Genomic DNA, 16,849 nt, shown 5'->3' on the forward strand with positions numbered 1-16,849 from the left:
CATTGCTTACTAGCGCCTCTGTGGGGTGAAGGAGGGGGAGTAAAACTCATCCTCACGAAAGGGCTTGTTGACAGGCTGTTGTGGACACGACCCCGTGCCAGGAACAGGGGTGAGGTGCAGAGAAGGAAGCTCCTTCCTGCTTGCTTCCTGTGTTGAAAGGGGCAGCTAAGGGAGGGATGGCTTCAGCTGGTGACCTACTGTTCAGAGGGGAAGAGAAGCTGAAACTGCCAGACGCGAGGGGAAGTCTGTTCCTCCGAGGCTGGGCCCCTGCGTAACCTGAGCTGAACTTGAGGTCAGCTGTCCTCAACCCTGACCACGGTGGAATCACTTCAGGGTCCTTTAGGGGAATACTGAGCCCCGTTCCGATTTCCGTGGGAAGGAATGGGGCCTGGGCATGTGTGTGGGTTTCAGGTCTGGTCGAGATCTGGGGTTCCAGGCGTGGTCCGTGGAGTGTGCAGCCCTGGGAATGTGGTGGAGAGGCGCCGTCTTCCGCCCACCCGGCTGCCAGGTCGGGCCTCATGTCAACAAGATGCGCCGGTGAGAGCTGTGCACCAAGTTCAGGAAGCGCGGCTGTGTGTCAGCCCAGCGCCAGCTCTGCTACTGCAGTGCCCCCCAGCACGACAGAACTGCCTGGCCGGCTCCTGGTGGCCCCCGGTCCCCATTCCCCCGGCACGGCCACAAGTCCCAGGCCTCAGAGACCAGGCTCACCATCGCCAGGTACGAGCTCACCGCTGGCTCGGGCTGGGGGTCCCTCTGGTTCAGAGTGTGTGCTCCCCCACCCTGTCTGCTGCCTCTGGCTCTTCTGGAACGGCCGTGGTTCACAGAGAGCGCCTCCTCCCGCTGCTGTGGGATATTCTGTCGGAGTCGGAAGCAGAGGGGGCAAAGGCGTGAGGGGCCTGGCCCTTACTGCCAGGAAGGTGAACACAGGCCTTCTCCCAGGGAGAACCACCACAGCTGTCAGTGCTCCATCAGAGGGGGTACACAGGACCCGGCACAAGCAATGCCCCCCACCCTTTTCATCACAAGATCATATGCGTGTCATTCTGTAACATGACGACATCCCGCTCAAGTACGCCATGTGACATTTTAGGTGAGATGTTCAAATTGCTGTCCACCTCGTGCGAGACATTCACATGCCCTACCAACCACAGGCAAGCAGGCCTTTACTTCTGCTGGACCCACTATAAAAATCACCCCAAACTTTCTCTTACTCCAGACGTGTTGTAAATACCACTTGGCAAGGAATATTAAAGCTCACCAGATCATACAGTGTTTTCGGATCCACACTCCGTGCAAAGGCCCCACGGAGGACTGGAGAACAAATTCAGCGGGTGCCCCTCACTGCTGCCTGGCAGAAACCGTCACCTGTCAGTTCGGAGTGGGGCTGTCCTGCTCCTCAGTGGCCAGCAGGGTGCGGTAGACAGTAAGGTGTCCAGCGTTGGCTGGTGCAGGGTAGAGAAACTGCTCTACTCTGTCCGGCAACAGACAAGGTAGTTTTGGAAAAGCTCCGTTAGCCTTCCAGCAATCACTTAACCCACCCAGCTCCTTGCTTTCATTCCTAATCCAGAGCGATGTCATTCACTCAAACCACATTTATTTCGCTCTTTCCTGGGTCCCTTTGAGCCAGGCACGGAGAACACAGGACGAGTCACATGAAGAACACAGGCAGGTGGGACAGTTCCCCGAGCACCTAACAGGTGAGGTCACTGTCACCACCCGGGAGGAAACGTGGGCCGCGGCGGCCTCGAAGGGGGCTCAGCAGGTCCTTGGGGGCGCTGGCGGAGACAGCCTCTGAGCTGGCCCGAAGGGGAAGTTCTCCGTGGGGCAGAAAATGCCAGAGACGAAACCTCCACAGGCTGCTGTGTGTAGTGCCATGTGCGTTCCAAAACCGTTTTCATTTCTGCAATAAAACGCAGGTTAAGCGGTCTGCCCAAGGTCGTGGCCGAGGGAGAGCAGAGCTAGATGGAGGCTCCGTGCGGTTGGTGCTCTGTCTGCGTGGAAGGCACAGCGGTGCCGGGGAGATGTCAGGTCCACCGCACGGGGCTCCACTATTAAATCGCTTGTTGTGTGGTGATTTTCAGCGGGGTCTCGGTCTGACTCCTACGTGCGCCGGCCCGGCTTCGCTCAGAGCCTGTGCTCACACACATCCGCCCAGCGTAAGGGAGACGGGAGGCTCTATGGCCACCAATGCCGCTTCGGGCGAGCTGGCTGTTCGGTTTCATCTGTTCGCTCAAAGACAAGTCACTGGTCGTAATGCCCAAGCACACCCCGTCTTCTCGTCCCCCTGAGAGGCTGCACTCTCAGTTCAGAGATTCGTGTCTGAGCCCGTCCATTATGTCGGAAGGTGACATTGGAGTTGCACCTGAAGGACAGCTGACACCTGCCTGCTAGATCACAGTTTCCTGGGTGAAAACGCTAGGTGGTGTGGGGTCCTCGGGACCACCTGGGGTGGGCTGTGGAGAAAGTGTCTTCGGCCTGCCTTTTGCCCCTGTTCCAGCCAGATGTGGTGAGAGCACATGACCTTTCTCCTCGCTTCACTGGCCACCGGTCAGCTGAGGACAGGCCCCCAGACACCCAGTTTCCCGTCTGGTTCTCCCGACCCGCGGAGGGACTAGCACAAGCAAGGCGAGTGCCTCCGGAAAGCTGAGTGAAACCTCTGCTAAATACAGCAACAAAGCCGTCTTAGGGAAACTAAAGCACGAGGCGATCGTGAGGCAGAATTATAGCCCTGGAGGGGCAGATGCCTGGGGCAGGAGAGGACGGGGCAGCACCAACAGGGTAATTACTTCGGCCAACCGCAGGCAGAAGGACCCCTCTCCCTGCTTCCCACTTCATCTCCGAGACAAGAAGCTTTAGTGGAAGTAAGGGATGGGTGGGAACGGGGCCCAGGGACTCGGAAACCACTGTTACCGGGATGACCGATGCTGGTGGGAGGAGCACTTGCATTAGACACAGACTGGGCGGCCCTGGCCGGGTGGCTCAGCTGGTTGGAGTGCTGTCCTGTGCACCAAAAGGTTGCTGGTTCGATTCCCAGTTGGGCGGCTGGGTATGGGAGGCAACTGATCAATGTTTCTCTCTTCCTCTCTCTCTTTAAAATCAAAACATACCCTCCGGTGAGGATGAAAGAAATAGACGTGGTGAAAGCCGCAGTCACCACAGAGCCTGAGAAAATGCCCCAATTCCCTCGAGAGGGAGCAGCTCTGTTCTGGGATGTTGGGGGAGAACGAGCACCTTACCCTTCAGCCCCTTTCTTTCTCCTCCTGCCGGGATGACAAGATGTCAGAGTGGGGCTCGGGAAGGAGGAGTGAAAGAGACCATTTAAGACGGTTTCTAGGACACCATCGGGGATGGAGACGGGGAAGCTCCTGTGAGATTCCCGAGTGCAGCACCGAGGTAGGAAAGGCGCGGGGATCTGAGGTCGGAGGGCACGCTGCTGATGGAGCCCACGGTAAGAGGTGCCTGGGGAATCAGACGACCTGGTTGGGGGTGAGGAGGCTGCTTCCCACCTGGCTCAGCTTGCAGTTATTGTTTCTCGCCAGCATGGGGCAGCCAGCAGCACCCCCGTGGGGCACTGGACCGCCGTGGGCTGGTCCGCATTGGCCTTCCTGGCAGAAATACCAGGGAAGACAGGTTCCTCTCAGCGCACCTGCGATCATCATGCCCCCCACGGCTTCTCTCAAGGAGTTCCTATCAGACATACCCTAATGACTGTCGTTGACCGTGAACCTGCACAAGCTCGGCGCGCAGACCACAGCATTTCCACTGTGCGGAGAGCTCTGTTGGAGGAGGCCCGGCAGGAGACCTGGAAGCTGACCCAACGGCCCCTGCTGCCGACGCAGACCGGAAGCACACCCCACAGGGCGGGAGGCACACCAGGTGCCTGCTTGCGCAGTGACCGCCCTGAAATGGGTCGATGGGACTTACATATCACCTTTGTTCCGAAAACTATTTCAGGCCGCTTTGTAAAAATGCACACAATGCAGCAAGTCGCAGTCTTTTCTAAAAGTGGGTTTAGAAATCAGCACGAAGGGAATACAAGGGCAGGACAGGAGGGAAGGTAAAACTGGGTGCAAAACCAGCCCAAGGAGCCCCTGCTGGGAGACAGGCAAGGGCTGTTGGCTGGCAGAATATAAATGAGGCTTTCTGACCTTGAAGTCCAGTGAAGGGCAGGGACAGGTGATGAATGCCCAGTTCTAAGGCAGCTGTTGGCCTTGGCATTTCCCTGCCCACGGTGTCCCAGCAAGGCGATTCCTGGAAAACACGGGAAGAGTTAGAACAGCATTCTTTGCAGGTCGCAAGGAAGTGTGAAGGGTTTCACGGAATCCGCGCCCAGCTGATGCGGGACCTCCGTCACTCACAGCCGGTCACGGCGTGTGCTCCAACAGCCCCGAGGGCAGGTGACTGTGTCGCAAGGGACTTTTCAGAGAGCTCTTTGTACTGCCCTGGAGTCTGCCTCCCCGGGACTTTTCACGGCGTGTCCTGCTCAAGTTTGGGAGGCTGTGTGTCTGTGTGTGTGTTGAGGGGCTGCTATCAGCCAGGTGACTTTGGGGGTAGGTGGAAAAATGCACCCCCCCTGCCCTGTCCTGGCCGCCAAGATATCTTGGACAAAGATATAATCTCTGGAGTTTGTAAATGTTACCTTATTTTGAAAGCAAGACTGTCACAGATGTGATTATAGTAGGAATCTCAAGATCACCAGCTTATCCTGGGTCGTCCAGCTGGGACCTAACTGCCAGCCCGGATGTCCATGAGGTGGCACTGTGAAGGTGGGCGAGAGACTGATGTGGCCCCGGCCAAGGAATGGCGGCCACCACCGGAAGCCGGAAGAGGCCTGGGGCGGATTCCACTCGCGCCTCTGAAGGGTGCGTGGCCCTGCCGACACCTTGACTTTGGCCCAGGGAAAGGGATGGGACTTCTGCCCTCCAGAACTGGGAGAGACTAAATTTGTTGTTGTTTTAATTTATTTATTTTCAGAGAGGGAAGGGAGGGAGATAGAGAGAGAGAGAAACATCAATGTGCGGTTGCTGGGGGTTATAGCCTGCAACCCAAGCATGTGCCCTGGCTGGGAATCGAACCTGCAATGCTTTGGTTCGCAGCCCAAGCTCAATCCACTGAGCTACGCCAGCCAGGGCTCTAAATTTGTTGTTTCAAACCAAGCTTGTGACCATGTGTTACAGCATCCATGGGAAACTAACACAGATTCCTAGGTGCCTTTATGTTCTCCCCCCTTAGCTCTGTGTCTGTGCCGTGACAGGACGTCATCGATCGATCTGCTGGCCGAACACGCTGACCCTCTCGGCATCCAGGCCTCGGGATACCCGTCCCGTTGGCTCTCAGAGTCGATGTTAGTCCACAGGGATCTTCTAGGACTTAGTGAGTTAACGATGACAAAGCCCTTCAACCCGGGACTGGCACAAAGTTACAGTATGCATAGATCTTTGTTAAATAGGAATAAATAAACTGAATCCTGTTTTGGGTACTGAGCTTCTTGCTTGTGTGATGCTTTTCCTCGGGGGGCTCATCAGGATCCAGAGACCATGTTAAATTCAGTCTTGGGTTAAGAACATGTCCCTTTAGACTGTGTCCCTGGTTTTGTAACGGAAGGACGCGGTCAGACCTCGTGGTGAATACCGGAAAGACGCAACACAACTCCAACACAACTCCGAAGGGTCGCAGCTTCCCCCAGAGGGGAGAATGGAACCCACTGTGCATGTTCCTCCTCCGCTGGGTCCCTCGGAGACAAAGGACTGATATTTGAACCTGGTTTTAGTCCGTTAAGTTCCCTATTTACTTACAGTTCTCCTGTCCTTTACACCTAACTGTACTTGAAGAACAGGAAATTACTCCCTTTCTTTACACGGGAAAATAGACCCAAGGACCCCACCGCCACTAGACCAGGAGTAGAGGCCAGGGTTTTAGTCCCGATTCTGTCCCTCTATGGTCCTGTGACCTTGAGCAAATCCCTTGATTCTAAGCTTCCGTTTCTCCATTTAAGACAGATTTAAAAATAGTTTAAAATTTTTTAGTCATTTTTGGTCTCATTTTAAAAATCTAAAAATATTCTTTTTTTGGCTCATGTGTACACCATGATGTTTTCCTCCAAATTTAGCTCAAAGGGCCTCAAAGGCTCTGACGGAGAGGCTTCCGACAAAAGGCCACTTGTCCGCCTCCTGGGCCCCGCTCACGTCCCTGCAGTGCACTCGGAAGCCGAGTCCTTCTGGTTCCGGGCTCTGCTGCCAGCGCGGGCTGTCAGGGTGGCCCCTGTGTGACCTGGCCGATGGCTGAGTGCACGTGCCTCTCAGGAGAAGTGGGGACGTCAGAAAGGGATTTAATTGCTATGCCTTCGAGTGGATTTTCATATAAACACCTTTTCCCCTTGTCATTGTTAGACAACATCTTGGTTTGGGGGCAGAGGGGTGGCTTGGAAAACAGATATTGTTCAAAGCATTACCATCGCCACCACCTACCTTACAATGTCCCCCCCGTGTAATGGAGCAGTTCTGCGGTCTCAGAAACATAAACTTGTTTGAAAAGGGCAACGCTTAAGAACTATAAAATGTAGGTGGTGGCCATGTGTGTTTTCCCTGTACGACCCTTTCGACGTTTATACCTGAAGTGTTTCGTCTGTGTTGAGAATGCAGGGCCTCAGCCAGCAGAGAGGAGGAGCTGCAGGGATGGGCGGGCAGTGGGAGAAGGGGCCACTTTTCCCACAGACTGCCTGGCCACCGGACGGCATCTCCCTGCTCTCGCCCTTCCTGTTCTCGCTCCCAGGAGGGAGGAGAGAACATGCTGAACGGAGTCGAGGATCAGAGCTGGGCCAGACGAGCTCACCACTGCTCACCAACACCTCGCTGCCACCGAGGAAAGAGGTATCTAACACTCGACTTAAAAAAGCGAACAGACAGCTCTGTGGTGATCGGGAAAGGCTGGGGATGCACGGAGCGTGCACTTATACGTGGGCGATGTGTTTCTCTTCACTAGTCTGAGTTGAGGACCAGAGATTTGAGAGCTATGACTCATGCAGGACATTTTATGTCATTTTGTCGACTCCTTGCTTTTCCTTTCGGTTGAATGCCTGTGAACCAGCGTCCCCGCTTGCACCTTTTCAGGCACAGGCTGCGTCTGGTGGTCAGCACCCCGTGGCCGTTCTGGGGTGTCAGCCCAACTGGACGTGCTCTGTTTTCGCTTTGTCCTCGGGGTAAATGACCGCTCATGAGGCCCTTCATAATCTGACCTTTACATGAATTCCCAGTACCTTTCCATGGATGCCTACTGCCCACATTTCCCGCTCGTGCTATCAACGCTCAGTTCCCTGCATATGCGCGATGCTCCGCCCGCTAGGACTCTGTGCACACTGCCAGGGACGCTGGGGAAGTCCCTTTCCTGTCCCCCACTTCTTGGGACCCCTTCTCAGCTCCTAAGACTGGAGCAGGTGTCCCTGCTGTGTATTTCCCCAGGACCCCGCACTTGCCTTTCACAGCCCTTATCACGCTGGACTGCCGTTAGCTACTCGAGTTTCTAAACATGTGTCTTACTCACCACCGTATTCACAGTGTCTGACGCCCATACGGTAGGTGCTCGGTGGTTTCTGTCTAATGCGTAAGTAAATGATGAGGAAAGGAACTAGTGAGTGAAACAGGGCGAGAGAAAAGGGGGAAGGTCATGTTGATTTATGTAAAAATAGCTTCATTGAGATATAATTCACCCTTGTACACTATACAACTGAGTTATTTTTAGTTATTTATTTCTGGACCAGCCAAATTGAAAGGTAACATAGTTACAGGGAAAGATACTGAATTGAAAACATTTTTTAAGTTTTGGTCAGTTTATTCTGACTTTATTAAAAGTTCTATTGTTATAAGAATACAAAATATTATTGTAAATATATTATTTAAAGGCAGTAACTTAACATTTAAATTAAAAGATATAAAGATGCCATAGGCATGAAACACACATTTTTAAAAAAAATGTTTAGAGACAGTGAGGATGGGGGAGGAAAAGAGAAAGGGAGAGAAATATTGATCTGAATTGTTTCACTTCTTCATGCCTTCTTTGGTTGATTCTCACATGTGCTCTGAATGGAGGTCGAACCCGTGACCTTGGTGTATCGGGACGATGCTCTAACCAGCTGAGAGCTACCTGGCCAGGGCTGAAGCACAGATTTTTACTGTGAATCATGAATGCATGTTCCTCTCTTCATTTCAACGCTTACCTGGAGTGATCTGTAATGTACAAATCCTCGCTTGTTGCACACAACATCCCTTGTGTCTGTGTGAGAGTTTCTGTGTGGGCCTGGGAGTATCTGTATGTGGTTAGGCTGTTTCCTGTACGCAGGGGTGAGGGGTAGGTCGGGGTTTCGGATGCTATTAGCATCGCCTTCTTTTTCAGGAAGTACATCAAAATTTTACTCAACAGGAATTAGGAGCTTGGTTGTATCTGACTTCTCTTCTTCAGACGCAGCTGGTCATGCCACAGACAGTAAAGAACAAGCTGTGGGTGATGACAGGGGTCTGCGGAACGGCCCCGTCTGCTGGAACCACCCACCACGTACTCACTGGGCCGGGCCCTGCACGATGGGGGACACAGGGGGGCCTCAGCCATGGTTTCTCTTGGCACCAAGAGACCTGGGGGAGTCCGGGGGCATCAGGCATGAACATGTGGACGCGAACAGCGTCTGGCACAACAGGGCTGACGTGGCGGAGGACAACGGCTTCCGAGTGGCTGTTACAGATGGTGACCCTGTGTTCCTGACCAGAAATCATGACGGGGGCACAGCATCTGCCCCGGGACAGTCTCGGGAGATCCAGGACCCGCAATTGCTGAGGACGCTGGCCCTGGGTGTCGGCCAACGAAGGGGCTTGGGGAAGGTCTTCCTTCCGCAGAGGAGCCAAGACGACAGACTGCGCCTGGGTAGGCGGAGAAGAGGCCACGCCGGCCCGGGGAATGTGTAGCTTGTCCCTGAGAGGAGGGGACTGCAGTGGAGGACAAGGGCAGGGACGGGTCTGCGGAGAAGAGCCACATTAATCAGGACCAGATTAAGGAGTGCCGCACGGAAGCTTGGACGGAACTATAGTTCCTCGGGAAGAGACAAGGATTTCCTGTATCAGCCCCAGAAATGGCAGGAAGTGTCGGGGGGGGGGGGGGCGGTGGGCAGCAGAGAGGAGCTCTGCGGAGACGTGCGTGTTACCAGGAAGGGCCGAGGCCCAGAGGTCGTGGTGAGTGATGACGAGGGATGAGCTGGCGTCTGAGTGATGGGGGACCAGGGACACTGTCAGAGGAAAGCTAAGGGGAAAGGGCTCTGCATAGAGGCAGAGTGGACAGGGGTGAGGACGGCCTGGAGCCGTCCACGAGGACCACGTGGCAGGCGAGGAAGGGGCGGTGGAGCACTGCCTCAGCCTGCCCTCACAGGGCTCCGTGTCCTTCTGCCTCTGGGCGCCAGGACCCAGGGGTCTGCCCAGGCCGCAGGGAGGGGGATGTGAGCAGGATGGAGAGAGCCGGGGAGGACGAGGATGCTGAGTGCAGCTCCGAGACCACCGCAGGGAGGGCCGGGGCAGGCAGGATGCCCCGTCAGAGAAGTTCTGGGCTGAAGAAGGAAGCTCGAAGAATTCGTAACAGTCTCCTTTCTCAGCAAAGTGGCGGCAGACCCAGGAATAAGGCGTGTGGGGGAGACTTCAGGCCGCTTGCTGGGAGGTTCACTAGAGGTGACCATGAGACAGAGTCCAGCAGAGGGAGGGTCTCTGCCTACGCAGGCAGGGCCTGAGCAAGCGACAGCCACCATGATTTATGGAGAAAACAGATGGCGAGACTCACCAAACGGCTCTACCAAGTCATGAGTCTGATAGAAGGGCAAGAAGCCGGCGGACTTCAAGGGGCTCAGCAACTGCCTCTAGGTTGCAGTGTGGATAAGAGGGAGGTGAACTAAGTCAGAAGCAGAAATCAGGGTTGCAGGACTAGACGTCTAATGGACACACAGAGCAGGGATGCTGGCAGGGAGGGAGCGGATGGCTGGGAAGGGCAGAAGAAGCTGTCAGCGGGGCAGACTCCGGAGTCTGGGACCCCTGGGGAGTGAGTCGGGGCGGAGGAGTCAGAGGAGTCGTGAGAATGGGCTCCAGGTGCGGGGAAGACATAGATGTGGGTGTCACTGAGCATGACAAAAGGGAAGGACCCTGTGAGACATGCACTAATGTCCTGGAGGCCAGGGGATGCTTGTGGAAGGGCCCTGGTTGTCCACAATGACATCTGTCTCACTTGAGAAGGGTACCTATCTGAACGCACGCACGCTCGGGCGCTTCGGTCCCTCTTCAGAAGTCTTGCGCCTTATAGATGGCGCAGTCACTCCCGAGGTCCCACTCCATCCTCCTGAAGAAGTAGACCATGGTGCTCTCCATCAGTAAGCCGCACAGGATGGCGCAGAGGGACAGCTTGCGGGTGCTGTTTAGTGTCACTGGAGGAGAAGAGGCAGCTGGTAAGGTCTTCGGAGCTTAAGTCTGTGACATTGACATTGTTAAGTGATATGTAAATTAAGTGGTAGGAATGGGGTTGCTTTGTAAAGCTGTTTTTAGAAAATCTCTATTTGTCCTTACTGAACTGTGCGGCAACCTCCTCCCACCTTCCCCACTGCACACCTTTGGAGAGAACCAAAGTGTCTGCACGTAACACAGACACTCCCGGAGTCGAGGCGGATTCCCATTACCATGAAGAGAAAAGACGAAATATAGATTCTAAGGTCATAAAGAGAATAGCGGAAAAACCCAGTACTCCTAGTTTTACAGCTGACTGGACAACAGCATTATGATAGAAAGTATCAGCTAACAGCCCATTTACAGTGGCGCTTCTCCCAAGGTGTGGGAAAACGCAGGCACACGGGGGCCCCTCTCTCCCCTGGTGCAGTGGCACCCACCCTGGCTTGGCGACGCCGACCACGTGAATTTGGACGAGCCGTTGATAAAGCCGAGGTGACAATGGCTGTCCTGCTAACTCCACAGGACAGAGATGATGCATATGAAAACATTTGAAAACGACATAGTAGCATGTGGTTAAACTGAGCAAATACGAAACATGCCATGTATAAAGCACTGCAGAAATGTCAGGCATTGTCGCTGTTCTGCGGAGACTGACAGTGGTTAACTGATTACATAAAACCTGTGATCTGGAACGAAGGCTACAAGCGTTCACGTGTGTGGAGAGCCGAGAGGACAGAGTAAAGCAGGAACGCACCTCTGATCGCCTGGAAGTTCGAGGTGAGGACGAAGACTTTAATGAACCTCAGGCACAGCAGTGTGTACTCATGCTCCCAGATGACCGCGGGGATCAGCAAGAGCTTTCCGTAGCTCGACAACAGTAAGGCTTTCAGCAGCAAGACAAAGTTGGGTTTCTTTTTGGTTGTGACGGATCGTTCTATCCACAGGAAGGTAAAAATGCCAATTAAAAAGGCAGCTTGTTCTAAGAAGGAAATGGGAAATAAAAATAAGAATGTCCCTATCCAAAAATACCACAGCCCCATCAAAACGAAGAGACCACAACCCAAGATGCAATGTGTCAGCTGGCTTCATTCAACGCTTCATCTAGATCCAATTTTTTCTCTTCCTCCTCCTTTTTTTTTTTTTTCCTTTTGTGTCAAATCCTTCTAGTATAATTTCAGAAATACATTTCAACTACTCCTTCATGAAGTATTTCACCATCCACTGAAGAAAAGGTAACTCCGCCCGGACTGCAATCATCAATTTTCTGAAGTTCCTTCTGGAAGTGGGATTCTGCTGGACCATCCTGAGTGCCTGACCCCTACTTCCCCACAGGGGAGAATGAACAGAGGAGGGAGGGTTTTCAATCTAAAAGATGGGCCCATCCTCGGAGTTACAAAGGAAGACATTTCCCTTGTTCATTCTTCCACTATGTATCGAATGCTCTGTCACCTGCACTGAAAGCTTCCCTTCGTGATTTTAGCCAACTTTGAGTGCAATTCCTTATCCTTCCAGGAAGTATTCACACACAGAGGTCATAAAGCAGTGTACTTTTAGAAATTTTATGAAGCTTTGCTTTAAAGCTTAACATTATATTAGGTTCTAGTTCCTGGCTAATGTGATATGTTTAAGGATATGTTTAGTATTACTGTGTACGTTTGGGAATTCTGAGCATACAGATGAATCTTAAAACCTCGGAGCTGGACGAGAGGACCAAGGGAGTGACAGCAGATAGAGAAAAAAAAGGAGGACAAAAGGGGACACGTGGTCCAGAAAGATGACACTGGAGTGGATGACAATGGTTCCTAATCACAGAATGTTAGAAGCAGAGAGGCATGGAAACCAGTAAGTAATAAAATAGTCACAGAAATGAATGCAACGCCATTCTGACCTGAGTCACAAGTTCAAGTTCTGAAGCACAGCAATTCCTGAACGTACGACTTCTCCTTACATTGCATTAGTACATGACACTGGGTAATACCTGGCAATTACCAATCTGTCTTAGTAACAATGGGGCCCAGGTCATTTTCAAACTGGGAAATTATATTTAAATTTAAGGATTTTATCAACAGTATTATGTCTCAGAGTATTTTATGAAACTCTTTAAACTGATAATATCCATCTGATGGATAAAGACCATTTACTCTGATGGTATTTCCATACCACAGGTGTGGTAACAAATAAAAAGTAAGAAAGCAGAAATTTGAACAAACTCACTTAGTAGGTTAGTGGTAGAACTGAAAATTAAGTCTCAAGCCCTATACTAAATAGCTCCTCTTACCATGCATCTTACTTTGAATCACAGGAACAAGTGCCAGTTAACTAAGAACAGAGAAAGCAGGGCTGATGGTCCTACCTAGAGAAGCAATTGCAAACATTCTGTAGAAATCCCACTCCTTAGCATATCTGATGAAGTCATCGGGATCAGTGTTCTGGCTTGAATCTTGAAGCTGCCACCACCTCAGATAGGCTTCACAAAGCAAACAAAATATGCAGAGTTTTCCGTGCATCTGGTAGTCAAAAAGACAGTGCCATTCAATTAGGTAAACAAGAATTAATTGTACTGAATACCAATAGGTACAGACACAGTATGTACAGTATTTGTGGTTTTGAAAAATGTCATATGTAGCTAGCCCTGGCTGGTGTGGCTCAGTGGTTGAGTGCCGGCCTGCAAATCAAAGGGTCGCCGGTTCGATTCCCAGTCAGGGCACATGCCTGGGTTGCAGGCCAGATACCCAGTAGGGGGCACGCAAGAGGCAACCACACATTGATGTTTCTCTCCCTGTTTCTCCCTCCCTTCCCCTCTCTAAAAAATAAACCAAATCTTAAAAAGAAAAGAAAAATGTCCTACCTAGTAGTTTTTCAAATTCTGAAATTCCCATTGAGGTGCGTATTTGTATTCAGTCTGTAAGCTAGTGGTTCTTAATTAACAATGTCTTCACCAGAATCACATGCAGAGATTTTTTCAAATACTAATAATGTCTCGGCCCCAGTCCCGACTCAGAGTCTTTGGGAGTACATTCTAGACATGCATACTTTGAAACAGTTCTGGAGGGAGGGGGGGATTTCAATGTGCACCCCTAGTTAAGAATCATGGCTTTAAATAGAAGTGCACCCCTCATTAAATTTTCAGCATTTGTCTTATAGACACAAACAAGCATGGGATTTATGTTACTTGTGGGTAGGAGGAAGTAGTGAAAAGAAGATTTAATCTGAAGATTCAATGATACTGCATAAGAAACTGTTAGTCTGACTGTGGATTTTTAAAAAAAATGCTCCTACGCTGGACGAGTCTAAAATAATATATTGGAAGACAGCAAGTGAAAGGTGCAAATCAGCTGGAAATTCTAAAGGGTGTAAAATTTTAGCATAACACAAATGACTAGGCAACAAGAATTTTTTTTTTCTGTTTCTCTCTGGGCTGAACTTTATTATGACAGACTGGAACCGGTGCGTGCAAGCCCACGCAGCTGGGACTGGGGCTCCAGCTGATGCCCTGGCTCTCCTGGCTCTCCTGGCTGCGCTGTGGAACCGCCTAGGGGCTGGGCAGGATATGGACACCTGGACCCCATCCCCAGAGACCCTGATTTCCTTGGTTTGGGGTGGGGCTCTGACTTGGGAGGATTAACCATGGCCCCCTCCCTCCCTCCCAGTCATTCCGATATGTAGCGAAGTTCGAGAATCAGTGCTCTAGTAGTTTAAAAACTGCCCTGGTTTCTTAACTTGGGGAGGGCCACAGGAATGAATAAGTTTCACTGTTACTGTCCACGTTGGGGTTGCCCAAACTTAGGGTGGCCAGATTTAGCAAGTGAAAATACAGAACACCCAATTGTGAGTTTCAGATAAACAACAAATTTTTTTATATGTATGTTCCATGCAATATTTGGGACATATACTAAAAATTACTTATCTGATTTGCAAATTTAATTGGGTGTCCTGTATTTTATCTGTGAGTCCAACCAAACTTTTAAAGATTTCACAATTCAATACATTAAATAATACTTTGATAAATCCAACTTTATAAATTAGGACTTCTCTGATTAAGTTCAGTGTTGTTATTCACCTCATGCATTCCTTCAAGAGTAGAGTATAAAATGCAGTAAGTTATATTTTAAAATATCTTTCTTTGAACGCTTGATTATTTCTTACAGGTGTAATTCTCTCCATACCTGGACATATTTAGCTTTATTGTTAAAAATAATTGGTGTCTGTTTCAAAAGGTATCCTATGAGAAGGCAATTCAGATTACGGTTTGTCAGTTTATCAAAGACCACATTCTTAAACAGTCACTAAACACAGCGTACTTTAAAAAAAATCAGTGCTTAGTTTTAGAAATTTCTACACATTGTCAAATAAAAACCCACCCTCATTAGGATTTCTTTTTTAGTGAGCTGTTTTTTAATTCTGTTCAAGATGAGTATTATGCTTCTAAAATGCAAAAGCATCATCAAGTAAAATTAGGAAAGAACAAAATGATCACAACTCACGTTGATTTTCGTGTTGAAAAGAATATGCCTGTAGGCCTGTGCTTTGCACAAAACAGCATTAATCAGAATGATAACAGGATCATACTCGATGTATTTGTCTACGGGTTTCTGGCAGGATTTCTGAAACAATGCAAAATAACATTAGAACAAGCAAATTCACACATTCTGAAATCTTAAAGGACTTCAAAACAGCAGTGTCTTTTGGACTCGTATGGTATTTTACTTAACCTTCTATTCAGATACAAACTGTTCATCTGTTCAAGACTTGGTTTCAGAATATAATCTTCTAGACTAGAAATAGTAATCTTTTAATCTCATATTAAGCTAAAAAGATATTGGATTTAAGATGGATTTTAGCAGAAAAGTATCCCAGAAAAATTGTACTCTCAACTTGTAGGAACTGTTTAAAGTACAATGTAGTTTCCTTGATAAATTGTTGCCTGTTGGCCAGAAGGCCCCCAGCTTTGTGGTTCTTGAAACATGGTTTGGAGAAAAGGGTTCAGAAAAGTAACCCTGCACCCAGAGCTTCCGAGAGCTACAAGTGGGTAAAGAATGTGGCACAGGGCCAGCAACGCTGGGATGGCAGACAGCAAGAGAAGCCCGTTTTTCCTCCGATAACACTGAGAATACGTCTCTACTACAGGAGACACACTGGAGAGGGCTGGGCTCCGTGGACAGAGCTGGGTTGTACAGCCGGGTTCTAGGTTATCCAAACGAAGGCTTCCTGGGCTCAGCAAATCCTATCAAACGTGTGTGTTGTGGATACATTTAACCAGGGCTGACATTTTTCCAAGCCAGGGGAAACCACTTATGAGAGGAACAAATTGAGGGTGCGTGCACCTGAGTGATTATACCAACTGACAATAAATAGGTACACATTCACACTTTGTCTACTCCCTTGTATATAGCTACAGGGCTATTTTCACACTGATCACCAGGAGACCGGAAACAGGACAAGAACTTACTGACCACCTCTTATGGGACAGGTTCTTTGCTAATGCCTCCAATTTTGTGACTTTTTAAACATAAGGTTACTCTCTATAAATAGACTATGAACACCTTGAGAGCAGAATTTTACTTATTTTTGTTTTTTGTATTCCATCATCTACATAGTGCTTTGGACACAATACTGTACATTCAATAATCACAATGGACAAAACCTGAAAAAAAGGTATTTCATGAGAATTTAATATGGATTATGGCGTGTAAGAATGGTAACATTTGTCCACCAAGGGGAGAATATCTAAAAATAAAATAGCTTTGGTGTGAACCCAAATGTCAACCTAATCCGATGTTTCGATTTCTCTGCACAACACCCACATCCATCTCCGCCCGCGGATCCGTTCACCGGGTTAGGTCTCACCAGCAAACAGGACCGACAGGAGAAAGGTAGTGAATTCTGTATCACTACAGGTGTTCATGTGAAGGTTTGACAGGCCTAGGACGGGTCTGCCACGCATCCATTTGAAGACTGGATTAGAAGACCCTGAAACTCGATTTTTATCATCCTAAAAAGCTGGGATAGATTGGTCCCCAAATCTCGCCACGCCAGGTTCTTTCCAAGGACACCCCACATCTGGCAACTCACGCAGATGGTTATCTTCAGCACGCCGTGGTTATAGTCTCGGTACAACTCCTTGGCCTCTTGGTTGCATTCAATACACCTGTACTGACAGGTGGACGAGGTTGCGGCAGCAGGAGTCGCTGACACCTCTTTGGTGTTCCCCTTTCTCGCTGTCACCCCCTCCCGATTCCCCTTGCGGGGCCGTAGCCCACCCCGCCCACCAGTGTCCATTTCCACGCCACTGAGGCCCAGAACTTCCGATTCAGTGTTGGAGAGGACGTCAGACGCCAGACCGGAAAGTCTGCGCCGCCCGGTGCTTGCTGGAATTCGTAGTCCCA

The 16,849-nt window shown here is 50.2% G+C and overlaps 1 protein-coding gene across 3 annotated transcripts; it reads right to left on the reverse strand.

Moving 5' to 3' along the window:
* Positions 1-3,903: 3,903 nt before the first annotated feature.
* On the reverse strand, positions 3,904-16,802 carry ARV1 (ARV1 homolog, fatty acid homeostasis modulator). 3 transcript variants are annotated; one of them, XM_036016044.1, is made up of 6 exons: positions 16,536-16,802; positions 14,948-15,067; positions 12,817-12,970; positions 11,218-11,442; positions 10,262-10,444; positions 3,904-4,251 (listed from the first exon to the last, which is right to left on the reverse strand). In XM_036016044.1, exons 1-5 carry the CDS (start codon positions 16,740-16,742, stop codon positions 10,302-10,304), a joined length of 849 nt encoding a protein of 282 aa, XP_035871937.1. In that variant the 5' UTR covers positions 16,743-16,802; the 3' UTR covers positions 3,904-4,251; positions 10,262-10,301. The 3 variants fall into 3 exon arrangements, with proteins under 3 accessions (XP_035871937.1, XP_035871938.1, XP_035871936.1); XM_036016045.1 differs by lacking the exon at positions 3,904-4,251 and adding an exon at positions 8,000-8,566; XM_036016043.1 differs by lacking the exon at positions 3,904-4,251 and adding an exon at positions 9,610-9,886.
* Positions 16,803-16,849: the final 47 nt, after the last annotated feature.

The sequence above is a fragment of the Phyllostomus discolor genome, chromosome 15, assembly GCF_004126475.2.
Source record: "Phyllostomus discolor isolate MPI-MPIP mPhyDis1 chromosome 15, mPhyDis1.pri.v3, whole genome shotgun sequence".
NCBI classification, from domain to species: domain Eukaryota; kingdom Metazoa; phylum Chordata; class Mammalia; order Chiroptera; family Phyllostomidae; genus Phyllostomus; species Phyllostomus discolor.